This window comes from Aptenodytes patagonicus, chromosome 3, assembly GCF_965638725.1.
Source record: "Aptenodytes patagonicus chromosome 3, bAptPat1.pri.cur, whole genome shotgun sequence".
Lineage (NCBI taxonomy): Eukaryota > Metazoa > Chordata > Aves > Sphenisciformes > Spheniscidae > Aptenodytes > Aptenodytes patagonicus.
Window position 1 is genome coordinate 16,873,280 of NC_134951.1, and position 18,777 is coordinate 16,892,056.

The window sequence follows — 18,777 nt, forward strand, 5'->3', positions numbered from 1 at the left end:
AAACCAAAGAAACAAAACAACCTCCAACAGAAATTACTTTCAAATCACCAGCACATATGCCTTGATGGTGGGACAACTTATTACCATAATCAATAAACTGGCACATGCCCCACAGGCATATCAATAGCCCCTAATGGGAACAAGACCATAAGTCAAAAGCTGGCCCGGAAAATACCAAGACATTTCCTGTTTTCTTCTGGAATTTTTGTATGCTCCACAGGCATCTTCACAAACATATTCAGGCGGACCATGAGAAATCAGGAAACTATTGGGTAATTCATTAGTGTCTTTTCCCTTCAAATAAATTATTTTGGAAAATATCTACAGTACTGAGTAACAGCTTACAAAAACACAGTATATTAAGAGAAAAAGCATGAAATTAAGAAAAAACAATGGGGTTGAAGGGTTACAAGTGATGTGCCTGTATCACCAATAAGCCTTACCAGAAGTGTGGGATATACTCTGACTCATGATGACAGCTCATTTCAATGCAAAATGAATCCAATTCAATTTCCCTCTGAACTTAGAAAGGCTTGAGGGGATCACTTTCCATGCTGTTTCAAAAGGCCAACATGTTTGAAGGAGAACAGCCTAAACTCAGCATACCAAAAATAAGCCTTCTATCCTGTCTTTAAAAGCAAGACAATAAAAAGAGCTTCCCTTCTTCATGTATAATATTTTCAACTTAAATCTGTCATGAGACAGAGGTCAGTGTGTTATACTAATAGACAGAAAATTTAAAGCAAGAACAGTTTTGTCTTTTATCTCACTGTCTGAAACTGTGAGACTATTCATGTCTGCTTCTAATTTTACTTCCCTGATTTGACTTGCATCAGTGTATGAAAACCAGAATCAATAATTTCTATCTACAGTATGATCTATTGTACGAATAGTATGCTATCGTCATGTCAATAAGAAAAATCGTGGTTTTTCATTAGATTAGGGACCAGGAACATTATTTTTTTCCCAGCTTTCAGATGAAGACTTTGGATCTTAAAGTATGTAAGTTTTTTCACATTTAAGCTTGTTATAGAATACATAAAAGTCATCCTACAGAATTACTAAAATTATTTGCAAAAGAATGTGATTCACTGGTGTTTAAGTGCATAACAGCCAAAAATAAGCATTTAAATGGTTTCAGGAAACTAAAATGTATTAAATAAGCAAGCTGAGGATGCAAGTAGCATAAAAACCTCCCAGTTATGTTCCTGTTGCCTTTTTCTATTCTTGTTTAGCATGCAATTAACAAATACATTACTTCCTCTCTGCTAACAGCCTAAGGAGCTTAAGCTGTTAATAGTGCTAGCACTGAATGACTTGAGTGGTACAACATTCCTGTCTTTATCTTTAAAATGACAACACGTGTGTGATTTACAACCCTCTTAATTCTTTTACAATCACTGGCCAAATGTACTGTGACCAATCCAACTCTGCAAGATCACATGAGGAAAGAAATTACTGTACATAGAATTACATTATGCACCTTCACACTACACTGTCATCCCAAATGCCTTGAAGAGTTGCTCAAACTGACATAACCACTGAGTTCACATCATATCCCTCAGTGTTTGTGAAAGAAAACAGTTAAAAGACGTAACAAATGTTTCCTTTTTGCTATTTAAAGCTCGGACTGGTACACAGATATATGATGCAGCATTTTTTGGTTAACTAACTAAGAAAATAATACATAAGTACCTGAGAGTGCCTGACTGAAAAAAAGTGTTCTCCATCCGATTATATAGCACTTGTCCCAGAATAAAAACTATTCCATTTTAATAACATTAATATTCAGTTCATTCATTCACATGATTGCAGATCATCCCTATTTGGGTTGATTTGGATGAGGCTAATGGCCATCAGAAAGTCTATAATAAAAATAGATAGAAGGACCTAGTTTTATGTCAGAAGTTAGACTTTTAAATAGATGAAAAGCAAGAAATTAGAGTATCCTACAAACAGTATTATTCAGACACACAGTATTACCTGATTACACATATAGGAAAAATTTCAACTTATAATCATTCGTATTTATTTATATTGTGATAATAGCAAAAAGTCATAGGTTAGGATCCAGAACCCATGCTATTGTTCAAACACAGTGGAGAATATTACCCCATCTCAAAGAGATAAATCAAAAAGATCATAAATTTTTATAGTCCAAACTATCTTCAAACTGTTTACATGTATATAGTAGCCTGAAAGTTCCACTTGACAGATCTACTGTCTGTCCATGTTAGTATTTGGAAAGCTAAAATAGAGACAGGCAGCAGTTCAACAAGTCCAGTTACCAGATGCGCAGTTCCAGCGACTAGGACATAAACTGATCAGGCAATGGTTTTAGCCCTGGACTAACGGATAGAAGGTGGTGAAGCATTTCTAATGAACTGGCTCACTCTGTATCTTTCCAAAGCAAACATAGCCAGCTCCGAGTTGTTATCCTGTTGTGCGTCACCAGTGAGTGTTACTGTAGACGTGAAATGGAAATAAGATCTGCTGAACTCACTCTGCAAAAAAAGATTAGCTATTAATTGTAGTCCACAGAAGCATCCACTTACTGCAATCACAGACACTTACCCAACAGGGCATTGCGCCCATTGTCATCTGGCAGGAATCTTTTATCCACAGCACACACTAAAAGGTGATCAGGTAAATTTGGTGACTTTGCACCAACAAGTAAAAAACCTGATGGTACCTCAATATGTTCATTGGAAATTGAAACGAGTCTCAAATCTTTACCAGCCTGGCAGAAACCTAGAAAAAAATCAATTCAACGTATTTTTAAGTTGACAAGACTTTTTTTTGTTTAATACTCACAATTGTCTTTATTAAAGGACTTCCTGTATTTTTAATAAAAAACAAAGTTGTATCCTCTGAGGTCAAGGGCAAACTAAGAGATAATTTTCTTCCCTGCCTTTTGGTCAGCCATAAACAGATGCTATCAGTACAATAAATAAATAAAAATCTGAAAATGTACAGTGAAGTTTCTCTTAATGATGTTTTGCAACCTACATACTTATGGGACTATTTACTAACATCATCATAACTTAGGTCAGACATTCAAAAATTGAGATAACAGTTCTCAATATCTGGTGAAATTCACCGGTTTTTCCTGGGTTTTCGAATATTTTTTACAGCAACATTGAATAAAGTACACTTTAAATAGAAAAGAGCAAGGATAAAGCTGTAAGAATTACCACATTCATTTTCGCAAACGCCATGCCTGCAAACTCAACCTTTTAAAGGTCACATTGCCTAAGAGAACAGAAGTTCTGTCCTCATGCCAGGCGTTCCAACACAAACGCTTATCTGACACACTGGGCAAAGACCCTATCAAATATAAAAGCAACCAAGAGCAATCCAGCTTTATCCGGCAGGCAATGAACACTGACATTTTTAGTATTTCTATATTGTATAGATTATCTCATTCTGATGAATTATAGGGGAAATGGCCCCAATCCTACCCTTTTCAGCAGGGCAAATGCCTTCTGACAGCACGTTTAGTGCATTTCTTACCATCAGTAGTGCAACATCCTTCTGGGGGAGGCTTCATCTGGTAAGAAACAGGACTACTTGATTCTGAGCCTTCTTCCTCCTCCTCTTCTTCTTCTTCCTCATTATCTGCTCTGCTGCCTGCTACAAATTATCATAGCATAAATGACTTAAGACAACAGAAAACACTGGCAACAAACCAATGAATGAACAGGGTGACCCAGTTACAGAAAGTATTACAGCAAACTGGATTCTCTCCTCTTGACAATGACTTCACTGTTGCCAACTCTTAAGATATTTGTTGTTTCCTTAAAGCTTCAACTTCCAGTCATACTTACAATAGAATTTCTTTCATTAAAAAAATAAAGCTTTTAGCTCCTGTGCAAAAAAAATTCAAAAGCATGACGCAACTGCACCTGAGAAAGTAAAAAAAAACCCTGAAGGACAAATAAAAAGAAGCCTCAATTTGTTATTTTTTTAAATCTCATTATTTTTAAGCTAACCTCACAATTTTTAGAAGCCTAACTCCTGATGTTTGAATTCTTACTGATCACAACAGTGTAACTGTATCCTTTGTTTATAATATTAACAGCCAATATAAACCCAAAGTCATTAATTCTTAGCACTTTAGAATGTCCTGGCTACAGTCCAAGTACAGATTTTATTAATTAGGTATTGACCATGTCCTTGATGTTGTACAGGAAACTGAAGAAACGGTTCCTGTTTGAAACTAGGTTCACCACAGATGATGCCACGATAAGAACACCTAATTCTCAGGCCGTCTGTCTCCTACCAGAAGCCAGAACTCTGAGTAAAGCACTGCTGCTCCCCGTACAATGTCATGGAAAGGCAGATGTCTAGGAAGATGATTCACAGCAGCCTATGCATGGACTGTGCTAGTCTAGGAGGCAATACTGAATGCTGAGGAGAAGAATACATGATATAGGCTCCATTTTTTAGAGGGTTTTAGGTGTTTCTTCTTCAGATTCTCTGCTGTAAACTACTTTTCTGGTGCACCAGCTACCTAAATCCGCATTTTTACCTGATAGCTTGCTTGTTAAGAGAATTCACCTGTGTATTATTGGTGTATGTTTCAGCCTTCCAACTAGAGACTGCTTCTTTCCTTCTCTCTACCCATAGGGCAATAATTTTTTCATGCATAATGCAACAGCTCCAGCAAAACATAGTGAGCGATGACTCCATCCCCTCTTACGGCTCAGACATGCTCATGGCAAATGGGACAAAGCTGGCAAGCAGAGGAGTGCAGCTAAATAGTAAATGGGAGAACACTTCTACGGGCAGGACTAAGGAAAATTTCAGACAAGATCCAGCCTTACATATGACAGAGATGGGGCACAATTACTAAGTCAACCCAGTGGTGCTTATGTCTTAGGCTTCTAGCTTCCATAGGGACATGCCTGCAGCAAACACAAAGAGCTTTCACTCGCAAAATTGGGTGGTGAAGGGCTGCAGGTACTTGAGAATCAGCAAGAAGCCAAATAGCTGTTTGGACTTGGGCAAGTAAAATAGCAGTTAGGCTCCTACATTATTCTGTTGATCCAGCTTTTAGTCTTGAAACAGAAAAACAATGGAGCACACTGCAGTCATCCTCCAAAGTTCAGTGTCAACTGGACGTACTCTCTTTGCTTCAACTGACTTTGGATCAGGCACTCAGAATCCCATAGGATATTCATCGAGGATTTTTTTTTTCCTATGACCCTCCTCAGAATATGATTTTATTTTATTGACAAATTATTGTAGAAAGAGCTAAACAAATACTACAGGATAAATGAGAATTAGGGAGGAAGCTGAAGAAAGTAAATCTGGATTTTGAAGATTTGTCTCTAAGGGTTATTAAGACTTACACCTCAATCTAGAAGAGGATTTGAAGGGTATGTTTACTTTTAAGTATCTAAACATCAAGCTTCAGTCCTGTTGCACACAGATAAGGACAGAACGTTACACACGGCTGTTTTAAGGGTGTAGTCTAAAGAGAAAAATGCTGAAAGTGAACAAAGGGAGAAGTGAAGCTCTCTGTCTTTGCTATTTAAGTCAGGGGTAAGTTATGTGGTATGACTTAACCTTGACTAACTTCCAAACGCAATGCAAAAGGGGTGAGTCTGGCTCTCCTCTCTTTCCCCACACTCCCAGCCATCAAGTTCCTTCCTTCCTCTTTATGCCAGTTCTGACACTTACTGGAGCCTGTGCTGAGCCATCCCAGCTTGCTAACCCAGCAGAAAACTAAGCAAACAAAAGTGACCAGGTTTTTTTACTGAGTTTATGTATTAAGTTAGCTCAGTGGAAGATCCAAAAAATGCCAAAATTGATGAAAAGGGAGAAAATGGGAACATGTGGCTAGGAGGAGTGTGGGGAGCAGGATGTGGGATTTTCCCCTTTGGGCAGTGGTAAACTGTTAGGTTTGTTCAGCCATAACAGGTAATTTCACATTTAAAAAAAAAAAAAAAAGATAGAGACAAGAAATGGAAGTGGAGACTAAGAAATAGGAGAGCTACAGCACTTTCAGGTCAAAAATGAACAGAGTACAAGAGCGAATATGAGCTGCTGTCACCTGTAAAGGGCATCATTAGGGTTTCTGCTGCTTGTTTGAAAAAAGATCTACAGTTTCTTCTTCGTTTTACTTTTAAAGCAGGGCCCTTTCAAAGACCTTTATGTTTGCATGTGCCTGTTCCACATCTTCTTTTCTTAAACAATGCCAGAAGAACACACAATCAAGCACTCAAAACCAGAGACAAGGTGATGGCAAAAGTGGACTCACAACCATAGTTCTTCTGTTGTATGTTACAGAACTAGGCAGTCAGCTGACGTAACAATATAGCACCATTAAACCAATAGACATACTGTGAAGACTCTGTCCATATTTTACGGATTTTAAATTTATTCATAGATACTATAAACACCATTGTCTGCTTTAAGGAATTCTTTTCAGTTCTCACAAAGGATTTATTAGAACTTTATGCTTATACAGTTGTGATTAAGACATTTCACATGGAAAATTCTTCTCTCCTTAAGGTATAATTTAAATGTAAGTTAAGTTCTGCCAATATTTTAATATACATATAATTTTTTCTCAGCAGGACTATTCATAGGGCTGATATTATCCACAAACTGATTGCAGCATCAGGACTTAAATCAACAGCCACAAAATATATTGTATCCATGAACAGACAGCCTCCCTTAAATGCAGATCAAGGAAGGAAGCAGTTAACCAAAGGCACAAGTTCGCTGCAAAGTTCACATCAGAACGTGGTGCTGCTATCAGAGCTGAATACAACACCACCCAATGAACCACCTCACTGCAGTGGAGCCAACTGCCACACTGCTGCTCTGCATTGCTTTGCCACGCCGCTTCCCACCCTTTTCCCACTGAAGTCCCAGTGGTATCAGTGGTATAGGACTTGGATGCTAACAGAAAAATAATGGTTGTCATTAACTTTTGAAACCAACTTCACACCTCTTTGGCAGAAACATAATACACAGGCCTAAAAGATGGCACCCAAATGCATCTAAGAGCACAAGAGAAAAATGGCAGAAATATATTTTGTATTTGAGAAATAAGATGTGATTAGAGAATCAAAACTGTGAATGTGATTGTGATTCAAATGGGATTTTGATTTCAGAAGTGAAGAATTAGATTAAAAAGCCTCACTGATCTGTACATAGTGACTTCTAATAACTGGCAATCCAGTCCACAGGTTTAATTTGCAGTTTATATGGTAATAACTAGGCAAACAGAGATATGCAAGAAATCTAAACCTGTTAAAGCCAAATAACCTTGCCTTCTATTGCAAAGAGTTTTTAATGCACATTCCTAGAAAGTTCCTGAACATAGAGACCATTTATTGCCATTTGCAAATATGTTCTGCAATTACAAAGGCTAAGAAAATTAAGACGACTTTAGAAGACCCTCATTAGAAATGTACGACCACAGCAAACTGCAGGCTTTTTGATAAAATGAAAAATCTAGCAAAAGGTTTAAGTAAAGATAACATTTTTGGACTATTTTAAGCACTACATGAATTTGCCAGGTCTGGAGAAGTGAGGAAACACATCAATAATAAAAAGGCAGAAAAAAAAAAAAAACAGAATGAAAAAACATACTATTATTGGAGCCAAGGAGATCTGATATTATGTCTAAACCAACTTAGGTGAACGTGGCACTTTTAATTTACATAGCTAGAAATAATTTTATAGGCAAATGTAATTATATAAATGACTATAAAGGCATGCATTTATAACTTTTTTTTTTTCCAAACCTAGAATGTGTAGACTGGAAAACCATACTCACTGGAAAATACATGTTTGCAAGTTCACTGCAAAAAATGTAACATCTAGGCCAGAAGGGACCAACATGTTCATTTAACTTGTCTCCAGGCACACTACAGTCTCTTTTGCACAAATAAATTATTTTTAGGCATAAATTATCATGACAGATATGTAATGATATTAGGCTAGTGTCAGTGGCTACGTACTTTTTTCTGGTTTAGATGGTCATTTATGTATCAAAAGGACACAGAAAAATGTTTTTTAAACAAAAAAATATAAACCTAAAAATAATGACAAGTTACAACAGGTGATTGATAAAGCTTAAAAAAAAAATTCCAATTGTTTTTTTCTTAAACTGACTATATACTCAATTGTCAGGCTTTCTAGCAATTTTGATACTGTAACATCATCAGAGACAAAAATCCATAATATCAGCCTTATTTACCAGTGGCTGGTTTTGTTGCCAAATGCTACTCTGAACATCTAAAACGTGTTATCAGTCCACAAAATGGAAAGCCAAAACATTTGGGTTGCATTGACCCATTGCACTACCTTGTCTAAATTATTTATATCATGTCTGCTTCACCATAGGAAAACACTTGCTGTATTGAGGACCAACAGGCAGCTATGACCAAGGATAGTCCGAGTATATCACCATGTCAGAATGCCAGGGCCAAGGAAAGATAACAATGAGAGGGGAGGACAGGGGCTTATACAAGACCCCAAGGATGGGTCTCTGCTTCAGATGCCTCCTGGCCCTCAGAGCACAGAGATTCATGTGGCTAGAAGTGGAAATTTCAATTTATGATGAGGCTAGAGTACATGACACCAGCTTGCAGAGCTCTCCCACCTGAGGAACTACCTAGGAAAAACTCTATTACAGGTCCCTTCAGAGTTCCCCTTGTCTGAAACTTTCATGAAAGGAACGTTCTCTGCCAGGCTGTTGTTGAGACTTTTAATTAATTACAGTTCAATTCTGTTTCCATTAACTGCAAAGAAAACAGAATCAGCCCCTCAAGGTTTGGAAAGTTCTGTGAAAGAAGTTACAGAAGTGTGAAATCGCACTTTTGTTCCTGAACAATGCATCTGCTCCTGTAGCTTCTTTCCCAACTGATGTCATAATCCATTTTGTGACATCACAGGTGGTTGCCATGGAAAAGTTTATAAAATCCTCATAGAAGGGTTTGGTAGAAGGATCACTTTGTGAAGGGAATAAGCAGCATATATATTTAAACAATGAATGTATATTCATTATTATGTCCCATATTAGCAAGAAGAAAAAAAAAAGGAAGAAATTACTAATGATGTGTGAGCTGTGAGCAGATTTACTTTTTCAAGAAATGTTTTCTCAGCTGTTACCATGAGGTAATAGTAAAGAGTTTCATCTATGCAAAATACTTTTATCTACTACTATTTCTTGGGCTGATTTTTTTTTTTTCTCTTACTGTGGATTGTTAACCATTATGCATTTTTCATTACATATATATCTAAGCCATCTTTAGCAAAGTATGACAGGGGAAGTAGACCTGGTCAAAAGAAATGAAACACCACCCTGGTGACAGAAATGGCTAAATAATGAAATTATTAAACATAACCTTGTACCAACATGCCGGTGTTCTGCATACGCCAGTAAACTCACTGAAAACCATGAGACTACTACACATAACAGCACACCAAAACACCAAAATGTATCATGAGTTTGCTTATCAGATCTATACAGTTCATTTAAACTATACTACTTCCAAGAAAAAAAAAAAAAAGACTGAGCAAATGAAACTCAGACAGCAGGTTTCTCGAAACACACACAGAAATTCAGTGAGAAATCCCATGTGTTAAACACCAACTTCTGCAGGGTTTACAAGAGAACACATCCTAAATTTTTACCTTTGCAACCACAGAATAACCAAAAATATTATGCCCAAAGTAATTACAAACTTTCTTAAAAGCTAAAAGTATTTCTGCTGTATTCATTCACAATGAAAATCAGTCTTAGCATATATCTTTTATAAATCTGTCACGTGTTTACCATCATTTACTGTATAACTTTCAGCAGTGTATGATAAATTATAGGATAACAAATTTATGTTCCAAATCTCCAAAGATTCCTCCACACATTTAATGGAACAATTCCTAGTACTTCAATTTATGTATATTGATAAATCTGAGCAAGCAAGTGGCTTAATTTTGTCAAAATAAAAGACAATGCAGTTTGTATTTTTAATCCAATTCTAATACATAAATATATGTATTTGTAGATCATAAAAAATCCAAAGAAAAACTTTAAATACTTTTGGTTTTTCTGTATTCTGATTTGAAATGTGTGTGCTGAGCCTTGGGAGAGCAAACAGCAGAATTGTCTTTGAGCAGAAATATAAATTCCACTATTTCCTACCTTCCAGTGATGAGAGTTGCTGTTCAGCTTCCAAATACAACTGAGAAAAGATTGGTCTGGGAACTAAGTTGTTTGAGCGGAGAGAGGCCTCAATAGAATTATGCAACACTTCTTCAAACCGTGTTGTCTTGAGCTGACCAGCGTAAGAATTTCCCATCTTCTCAAACAAAAAAGAGACAAGAAGAAAAAAAAAAGGTATTTCAATTTTAGCAGTCAGAACTTGATCACTGCATGTTGATGTCAGACTACAACATTTCTCATGAAAGAGAGAAGCTTCAGTGTCCACAAAGAAAGGCAAAGGAAAAGAACATTGACTGCAGCAGTCGCTGAGCAGATCCTGCTGGTAAATTACAGGAAGTTATCTAAAAGTAACAGCTTTCTCTAATTCAGCAGAAAGGCAGCAAGCTTTGACACCTTCTTGAAGATGTGGCTAGAAATCTAATTTGAGTAATTTCTTGGTTTATATAGCAACTGAGGAGATGCATTTTCAATAGTCAGCAATCTCATCTGTTAAACAGCCTTTCTGTTTTACATGATTTGAACAGAATAAATGTTAAAGGATCTGGGGAATAGCAGTTTGTGTATTTATCTTTGCATGGCCCATCATGGCTGAAAACTCATGGCTAAAGCAGTTCAACATATCTTTTAGAGGTGCTGTCTCAAAAATAACGTAGCATTGCTGTAACTCAGATATTGTGAAATATAATGGCTTTACCTTCTCACCTTAAGCAGTATTTTTCCCTGTAAACATGCATTTTTTTTTTTTTAGAATGAGACATTATCAAGTATCTATTTGATTTTGCATTTAATTATTAAGACTTTCTTATTAGTGAAACCGCATAATTTACTCCTTCTGTCATTGAAGAGTCAGTCTATTCCAGCTGAATATCCCACATACTTAACTGCTGCCTGCTTTCCACAGTGAATACAATGAACTGGTATAACCAAAAGCCATGTCAGCTTTCTTTTCCTATTACAAAGTAGCTCTTGCCCTGGGCCCCATGTCCTTTCCCTCCTCAAGTAACTGTGAATAGAAAGCACGAAACGCTTCCTGTTTGTGGCAGTAATTCCTAAACACTGAACAGCCCCTCCTCAGCACTGGGTACTGCTTGGGAAATGAGCCTGTTGGGAAGCATCCTGTAGGAATCAGTCAAGCACAAGAAAAACTACTGTCAAACCACATACTGATCTTGATGGCAAAAGGGGTTTGAAAGGAACAGCACACAAAGTTGACGATTTGGATATCTTTTTATGAGTTTGTAAAGCATATTTTACATATATAATCACATTTTTGTATACTTGTTTGTATCATGTTAATGCTATATAGATAGTATAATTAATACTATATAATATAGCATATTCATACTATATATAGTATTAATAGAAGCACAATAAGAATTTTAAAACAATGCAGGCAGCATTTAAGAACATGATCTAGATTAAAAGCAGGCACTACTGACAAAATATTCATGTATATACACAAAATCAAACAGAAAAGTTGCAGTGAGTAGTACTGATGTACCCATTTGGTGAAGGGTAGATGGGAAGCTGCAAAGCCTGTTAATGATGTTCAGTGCTAAAATGGAAGTGAGGATGCATCTTCTCTTCCAACACAAAAAGCAGATTACAGTTCCCTTTCTGCATTGATAGGAACCCTCTGGCTCCTCTTGTTTTAAGTACTGCTTCATCTACACCAAACACAGCTGAAGACAATGAGGAAAGCCTGACATTAGTATTGTCCTTAAAAAGCTTTATCAGAAGTGTATGCAGGAAACCCAAGGTCAAGCTCTGAAATGAATTATACTAAATGCTGTTTCTACACAAAAGCACTAGAAGATGTTTAGTTCTAATTCTAATCCATCTTTCAACCATCATATGACTGTCAAGTATCTTGATAATTATTGGTCTTTGTTACATTGATGTTTTATGTTTAATGTAACAGGGACAAATAATTATCAAGATAGCTGACAGATACCTATTTAATTCTTTGTTCTTTTAAATTCCTTCCCATATTATGAACTCATATTTTCTCATTAGATTGGAAGCACCTGCAGGCTCAGGGACCCACCTCTACATTTTCAGGTGCAGGTGTATTTTCAGGTGTATTGTTCTACACGACTGTTCATCACAGTCTTGAAAGTCCAGACTGAAGAGAAATAAAAATATATGAACATGCTCTCAACATGTTAACATTCAAAGTTACACCTTCAGGAATGGAAACAGCATTCAGCTATCATCCATTCCACACACTTTCTTACATAGACTGCTTTATTTAAATACAGAGCCAAAACATGAAAAAATTATATAACATCCAAAAGACTTTTTGCACTTAAAAAAAAAAAAATCACTGATACAGCACAAAGAGAATCCAAAAGTTTGACTGCAGTGGCAGAGGCTTGTCTTACAAAGGGCTGGATTCTACCTGTTCTCAACATGACCATGCAAAGCAGACTGGTCTACCTGATTTTCAAACTTATTACTTCTTGAAAAGCTTCACTAAATAGGAATGAAAAATAGGAAGTTTTTTTTAATTCATCCAGAGTGAGACAAAACATTCTGAGACAGCTCAAAAGCATTACCAGACGAATAGGCACACAGACTGCTTTATGCAATGAAGGCTTACTTGCTCTACTGATCACTATCTGGATCTAATTGTGATGAATGAGAAAACACTGTAATATTTCTGTTTATAAACTCTATTCCATAGACATAGTCAGCTATTATCCTGTACAGTTTTGTTAGGAACAGAAATAGATTTAACATTTACAGGGATTTAACACACATGCTCAGGATTCACAGAGTCCACTAGTGGACAAAACAGAAACTGTTATTTAACCCTGGGGATGGCAGAAACCAGCGTCTTACCGATGTGATGTTTACAGATAAGGAATCAGTTAAGATTAAGTTATTTGTGCAAGGGGCAGGTCCTGGAATCCTTTACAACATAAACATGTTTGTTTATCCATTGGGGTGCTAATTTAATTATGTGAATGGGTTTGTAAAATGAAACAAAAATATGCTTTCTGGATTTGTACACCTGGTAAGCTCTCGTGTACCTGTGGGATCTTACAATCACAGTGCCAAACACAATCATAAATCCAGGAACATACTTTGGAAGATGTGATAAGCATTTTATAGCCATTTTTCATCATCACACACACACCACTGGAACCAGAAAATAGGCATTGCAGGAGCTTTTTTTGCCAGCATCAGCCTTTGTCATTCAGAGTCCCAGTGACTCTCTCAGTTGCAGGAGAAATTACTTCTACGGAGCAAGCAAGGGGGAAGCTGTTTCTCACTAACTCTACGATGGTTGTCATCCCCTCTTCTCTTTAAAGCTGCTCAGACTGCGGTACCTGAATTGTAAATTGCTGACTCTGTGGCACCAGGAAGCAAAGGCTTTGAGTCCTATTTCCCTGCTTCAATGAACTCAGCGTTCCCAGCCCAGGTTTATGTCTCTCTTGGATACAAGTGGGTGGCACAGGCTAAACTTTCAAATGCTTGTGAAATTCCAAGCCATGAACATAGACGGTGATCAGATCTATTAAAAAAAAACACCACCACAGTGACACAGAAGGATAGCCCTCGACCCCAACTACTGATCAATCAAAGGGCACCTCCCTATCACACTGTCAGTTTCCATGGAAAGCATGCAGAGAAAAATACTTGCCAATACAAAGGGGAGAAAAAAGGGAAGGACCTGGACCTGGAAGAGCTGCTTAAAACCAGGACAAAAAGAAGAAAACCACTCTGAGGAACTTGGGAGCCTAAGAAACAATTGCAGATACAAACAAAGCAGGTCACGCCAATGTCTTAGAAACCCATGGATAATGCTGCCAAAGAGAGATGCCAAGTCCAGGCATCTGAAAATGAGAGTAGAAGTGTGTTAGTCACTGAAGAGAACAGCCCTCAAATTCCAAACAAGGAACTGTCAGGATTCCTGTGGCAAACAGGGATTACATGACTAGGAAAAACAGGGATCTTAAGGGTTAATGTCTATCACATACAGAGTCAACTTCAAGTTCAGCTGCAGTTGAACTAGTCAGGATTTGAAGAAAACCTACACTGTTCTGCTATGACCCTGTACTCCAGCTGCTGTGATTTAGAAAAGGAGTTCCCTCTCAGCCACGAGGGCAGTACTGACCACAAGAGCCATGACAGCCACTGGTCACGATAACACAAAGCGATTGCCAGCAGCAGAAGGACATGCAGTCCCATCACCTAGATCTTGGAGGGAGATCTTTGCGCAGTGGAACAAAGACGGTAACACACTAGTGGCTTTTTAGTTGCAGTTGTCTGTGATAAAGATCAGTGAAGAGTATTAAGATTTTGTGAAGACTGAAGATCTAGCACAGAAATTCTGGTCAAAATTTGTCCTATACCTAGGACAGACTGGGTATCCTAAGGAAAGCTATGGACTTTACAGCACAGAAATTAGTCCAGGGCTTTTGACAACTCCCATTAAAATAGACTGATAAAGAAAGTCTGCCTTCAGCAGAAACTGAGTAAAGTAAAGAATATATGTGGGCTGTGTAAAGAAGGCCTGAAAAAATAGTCAAGGGATCTAAGTGGGAAATTAGGAAGACACAGTTAATTATTAACAAATTCAATCTTAGATACAACTTACAAATTATTACAGGAGGAAAAGTTTCATATTAAGTTGCGGATTTTTTGCATTCTAAAATATAATTGACATTACTACTGTAATATATTCCAGCAAAACAGTATAGCAATGGATACATTTTCCCAGTTTAAGCAGCCAGCTTTCATACTTTTGAAACGGCCTAACAGAGTAATTTCTATTGTATCATTTCTAAGAGGAGAATGGTAGGATGCTTCCAAGCTCACTGTTATTCCAAAATAATTTGTTATTGCTATGGCAAGCGGCACTTCATCACTTGCATAAAATGAGGGGTTTTCTTGGGATGAACTATGGATTTAGGTATCCAAAAGGCTATCTGGGAGGAGAAAGCATTCTTTACTGCAGGTAAACAATTTGTTCACAGATCAGTACCGGAAAAGTTGTAAGTGTGATCCTTTTGCTCTTTGAACATGAGTTAAATCCACCTAGTAACATCCAAAATCCATCAATATTTCTAAAGTTCGGTACAGTCTCTAATAATTCTTGAAAACCTGTATTAAAAACAACAATCTGATTAAGAAGAAAGAAATCCAAGGGCAGGGACTCGTATGTAAATGTAACTATAAGAAGAAAAATAAATTTGGAGACAGCACAAAACTGATTCTCTTCAATGGTAGTGATACATACTATAAGATCTTCCTCATGGATTCAGTTCAGCCACAAGACAGTGTAATCATGTTTTACTCTTTTATTTCCACGAAGCTATCTGTAATTCTAGACAGTGCTTTCTTTAGCTTTGGATTTAGAAGAATGAATTATTTTTAATTTTCTATATTAACATTTGTCTTGTGTAAAAGTGATACTGTGTGGTAAATCTATTCCCACAGGTTATATAAAATTCTTGACTCAGGAGAACTAAGAGAGACTCTTACTGATATTCACCCCCCCACCAGACTCAGCATAGTATTATAGCTATGTCTTTACTACTAGCCTCAAAACAAGGTTACTCCATCCAAAATGCCTTTTGGGAACGGTCACCGGCCCATCATAACTTTTGAAGTGTGCCTGGGAATTGCTGCAGAGAGTGAGTGCTAGCACCAGAGCCATGCCAAGACATTACAACAGAAAATTGTTTTCTGGCACACAGGAATTTTTCCTGCAACTGTTTAATTTTCTAACACAGCTGTAGCTTATATGGGCAAAGACAAAGAAAAACTTACTCTTTCAGAAAGCAATCTGGTTGTTCATGTACCACAAAATTATCACTTGTAGAAGTAATTTACCAAGTTTTTTATTTGTTGGTACAAAGCCACCTACAGGCATAGTAAATAGGTAGACTATTGTCAATTTCTGCCAAGAATATTAGTTTCTGGAAGTCAAATCTGTTTCCTCATAATATTCTGCCAGAATGACTTGGCAGTAAGAGAGAGGAAAAAAGGGCTCAGGAGACTGATGGTTATGATATAATACTGGAGTGTGGGAAACATTTAAATACATTTCCTCATTTGAAATCACTTCCAGCCCAATGTTTTACTATTCCTGTGATTTTCATCAAAATCTTCAAAAAGGGTTCAATTTTCTGTTGTTAGTCTTACCCAGAAAGAGAAATTTTGAAGCTTCAAAAGTTGCTGAGAAAGGAAATTATGATCCTCAGCTGAGCTCAACTCTATAGTACCAGTAAGACTAAAATCAGTAGTCACTTATGGATCTGCTGATTGAAATCCACTTCTTCACTGAAGTAATTTATTCCACATCAATAAAGCTGTCAAATCATTTAAAAGTCTCTAGTCGTTCTGTGTTTCATATATTAATAAAGTTATGGCAATTCAGTAGACCCCATTTGGCCATTACATTTTAAAGGCAACATAAAAGCTCTAACTTAAACCACAGTTACCTTTGCCAGAAATTCCAGCTCCTTTTCTGTTACCAGATCTTAGAACTCATATATCTCCTGTGGAATTATATTAGAAATGTTATCTACAGACCAGACCAGATTAAACTTAATGGTTTCCTAATAATGCCACCTTGGAAAGTAGTTCATGATTAAACACAGAGACTCTGATTAAGGTTGATGACAGGTCACAGAGAACATAATCCCACCATCTTTATACAGCCAAGAACAATTCTGCTACTGTTTCCATAAAGAGAATATACTGCAAGACGACTACTCAGATCTCTTCACTTCTTTTTCTTCTGCGTTTGCTTTTAATTTTCATCTGAGATCTTCTTTTGATTTTGAAAATCAAGCTGACTACAGACATGGGATTCCTCCTGCATTAACAGTGAGATGATTTCCTCCACTGACTCATGTTTCCAAGCAACAGGATGTTGGAACGAGAGCGCAGATGGAAAGGTGCCAAGCTTTCAAGTGCACTGGGAAGAGTGGGAAGTGGGAAGACATCACCGAGTTTTTTTGGCAACTTTAGATCCCAAGCCAAATTGCTTCTATTAATCACTGAAATCAGTTCTCTCACTCACTTCAGAAGTAAATAACAGTGAGATGTCTTTATTCTCAGGAGATTGCTGCAGAGATTAATACGGACACCTTTGCAATGAAATCAAATATATGCAATTTTCCCCACCTACTGAAAAATCAAGCCCATTTGTTAACTGCCCTCTGAGCCCTTGGAAAAAATCACACAGATCCATATCAAAAGGGATGAAAACAGACTTGGACAAATCAATGTTAAACAACCTCAATAAAAACACTATTAAAAAGCTGTTGCTTTCTTTTTTCCTTCAGGCAGACAATAAATCAAACTATTTAATGGATCATTCTTAATATGAAATTATTTCACATCCATTTTGGCCACTGGAAAGAGAACTTCAGCTAAAAACAAGTATTTTCTTATTTTTGCTGAAATTTTTCAACTGCAAACCAACAAGCATTACTTTTGAGGACAGTGTGTCCATTTTTCAATGAAAATGCTACAATTCATGCAGGGTACAGTAGCAAAAATAGCAAATGAATATTTTCTACAGAAAAAGGAAAAAAGCATTTCCAGATATGTCTGCAAAAAAAACCCCCAGATTTTTAAACTTCTCATACAAATTCAACTTTACTTTGAACCAAGAAAATAAAGCTTGACTACATACAAAGCAATCTAACTTGTCATAAACCCATTAAAATATACAGCTATGCTTGGAGATCTGGACTAAGGCATGTTGGCAATTTAGTGACAAGGAATCTAAGCTGTGACAGCCTACATTGTAGTTTTCTGGGGAAACAGAAAACTCCAATTGCAACCAGATTCCTTTAATTATTTAAGGATGAAAGGCTGTTTTGGTTTTAAGACATAGTTTAGTCTTCCTTTACGACTACAGAAAACTTAAACTTTCTTCACCCTAGGAACTTTTATGCCTACTCTCAAACCCGAGTTGAATTATTCTGAGACATTTAAAGTAATGATTTGTTTAAAAATGGCACTCTATTTTAGCTTATCTTAATCTAGAAGAAAAAATGCCAAAGTTCAAATTGGTCACAGTAGAAAGTCCTTTGTGAAAAGTCATACATTGGATTACTACTCGAATTTTTAAAAAATCGTAACCATAATCACTACTGGGACCGATGCCTGATAAAAATCTGTATCTGCAAAAAGAATTCAGGAGAAATCTTAATTAGACTTTTTATAGATGACTGAACATCTATTATTAACTTGTTAATTATAATTTTCACTGGAAATCTATTATCAGACATACATAATGATAACACTGATTTTCATTTACTTGCTTTTCTGATTTAGCGTGAACCTTCTTTTCATAGACAATCATACATGTCATTCCTTAATATCCTGACAACTGGGCTAAGGAGCCACTTCATAAAAGTAAATGTAGAGGTGGGTGATAGCCCAGTGTTGTAATAATAGTGCAGACTGAGACTAATATATGATATGGCAATAAATACATTTAGGCAATGGCTCTTCATCCTGTAAATGCTTTCACATTCCTCTCTGCAGGAAACAACGTATTCTCATGCGGATTTCTTTGATTTTCCTGCAGGATCTCATAAACTTTGCAGGTGTTAGTGGAG

At 36.8% G+C, this 18,777-nt stretch overlaps 1 protein-coding gene across 1 annotated transcript in view; it reads right to left on the reverse strand.

Moving 5' to 3' along the window:
* GREB1 (growth regulating estrogen receptor binding 1) overlaps positions 1-18,777 on the reverse strand; it is a 104,364-nt gene that overhangs the window by 51,888 nt on the left and 33,699 nt on the right. Inside the window, exons 2-4 of the mRNA XM_076332768.1 lie at positions 10,166-10,322; positions 3,514-3,633; positions 2,575-2,751 (exon numbers count right to left, since the gene is read on the reverse strand). Of these exons, the coding sequence (XP_076188883.1) occupies positions 2,575-2,751; positions 3,514-3,633; positions 10,166-10,322 (454 nt within the window). The remainder of the gene's footprint in view (positions 1-2,574; positions 2,752-3,513; positions 3,634-10,165; positions 10,323-18,777) is intronic.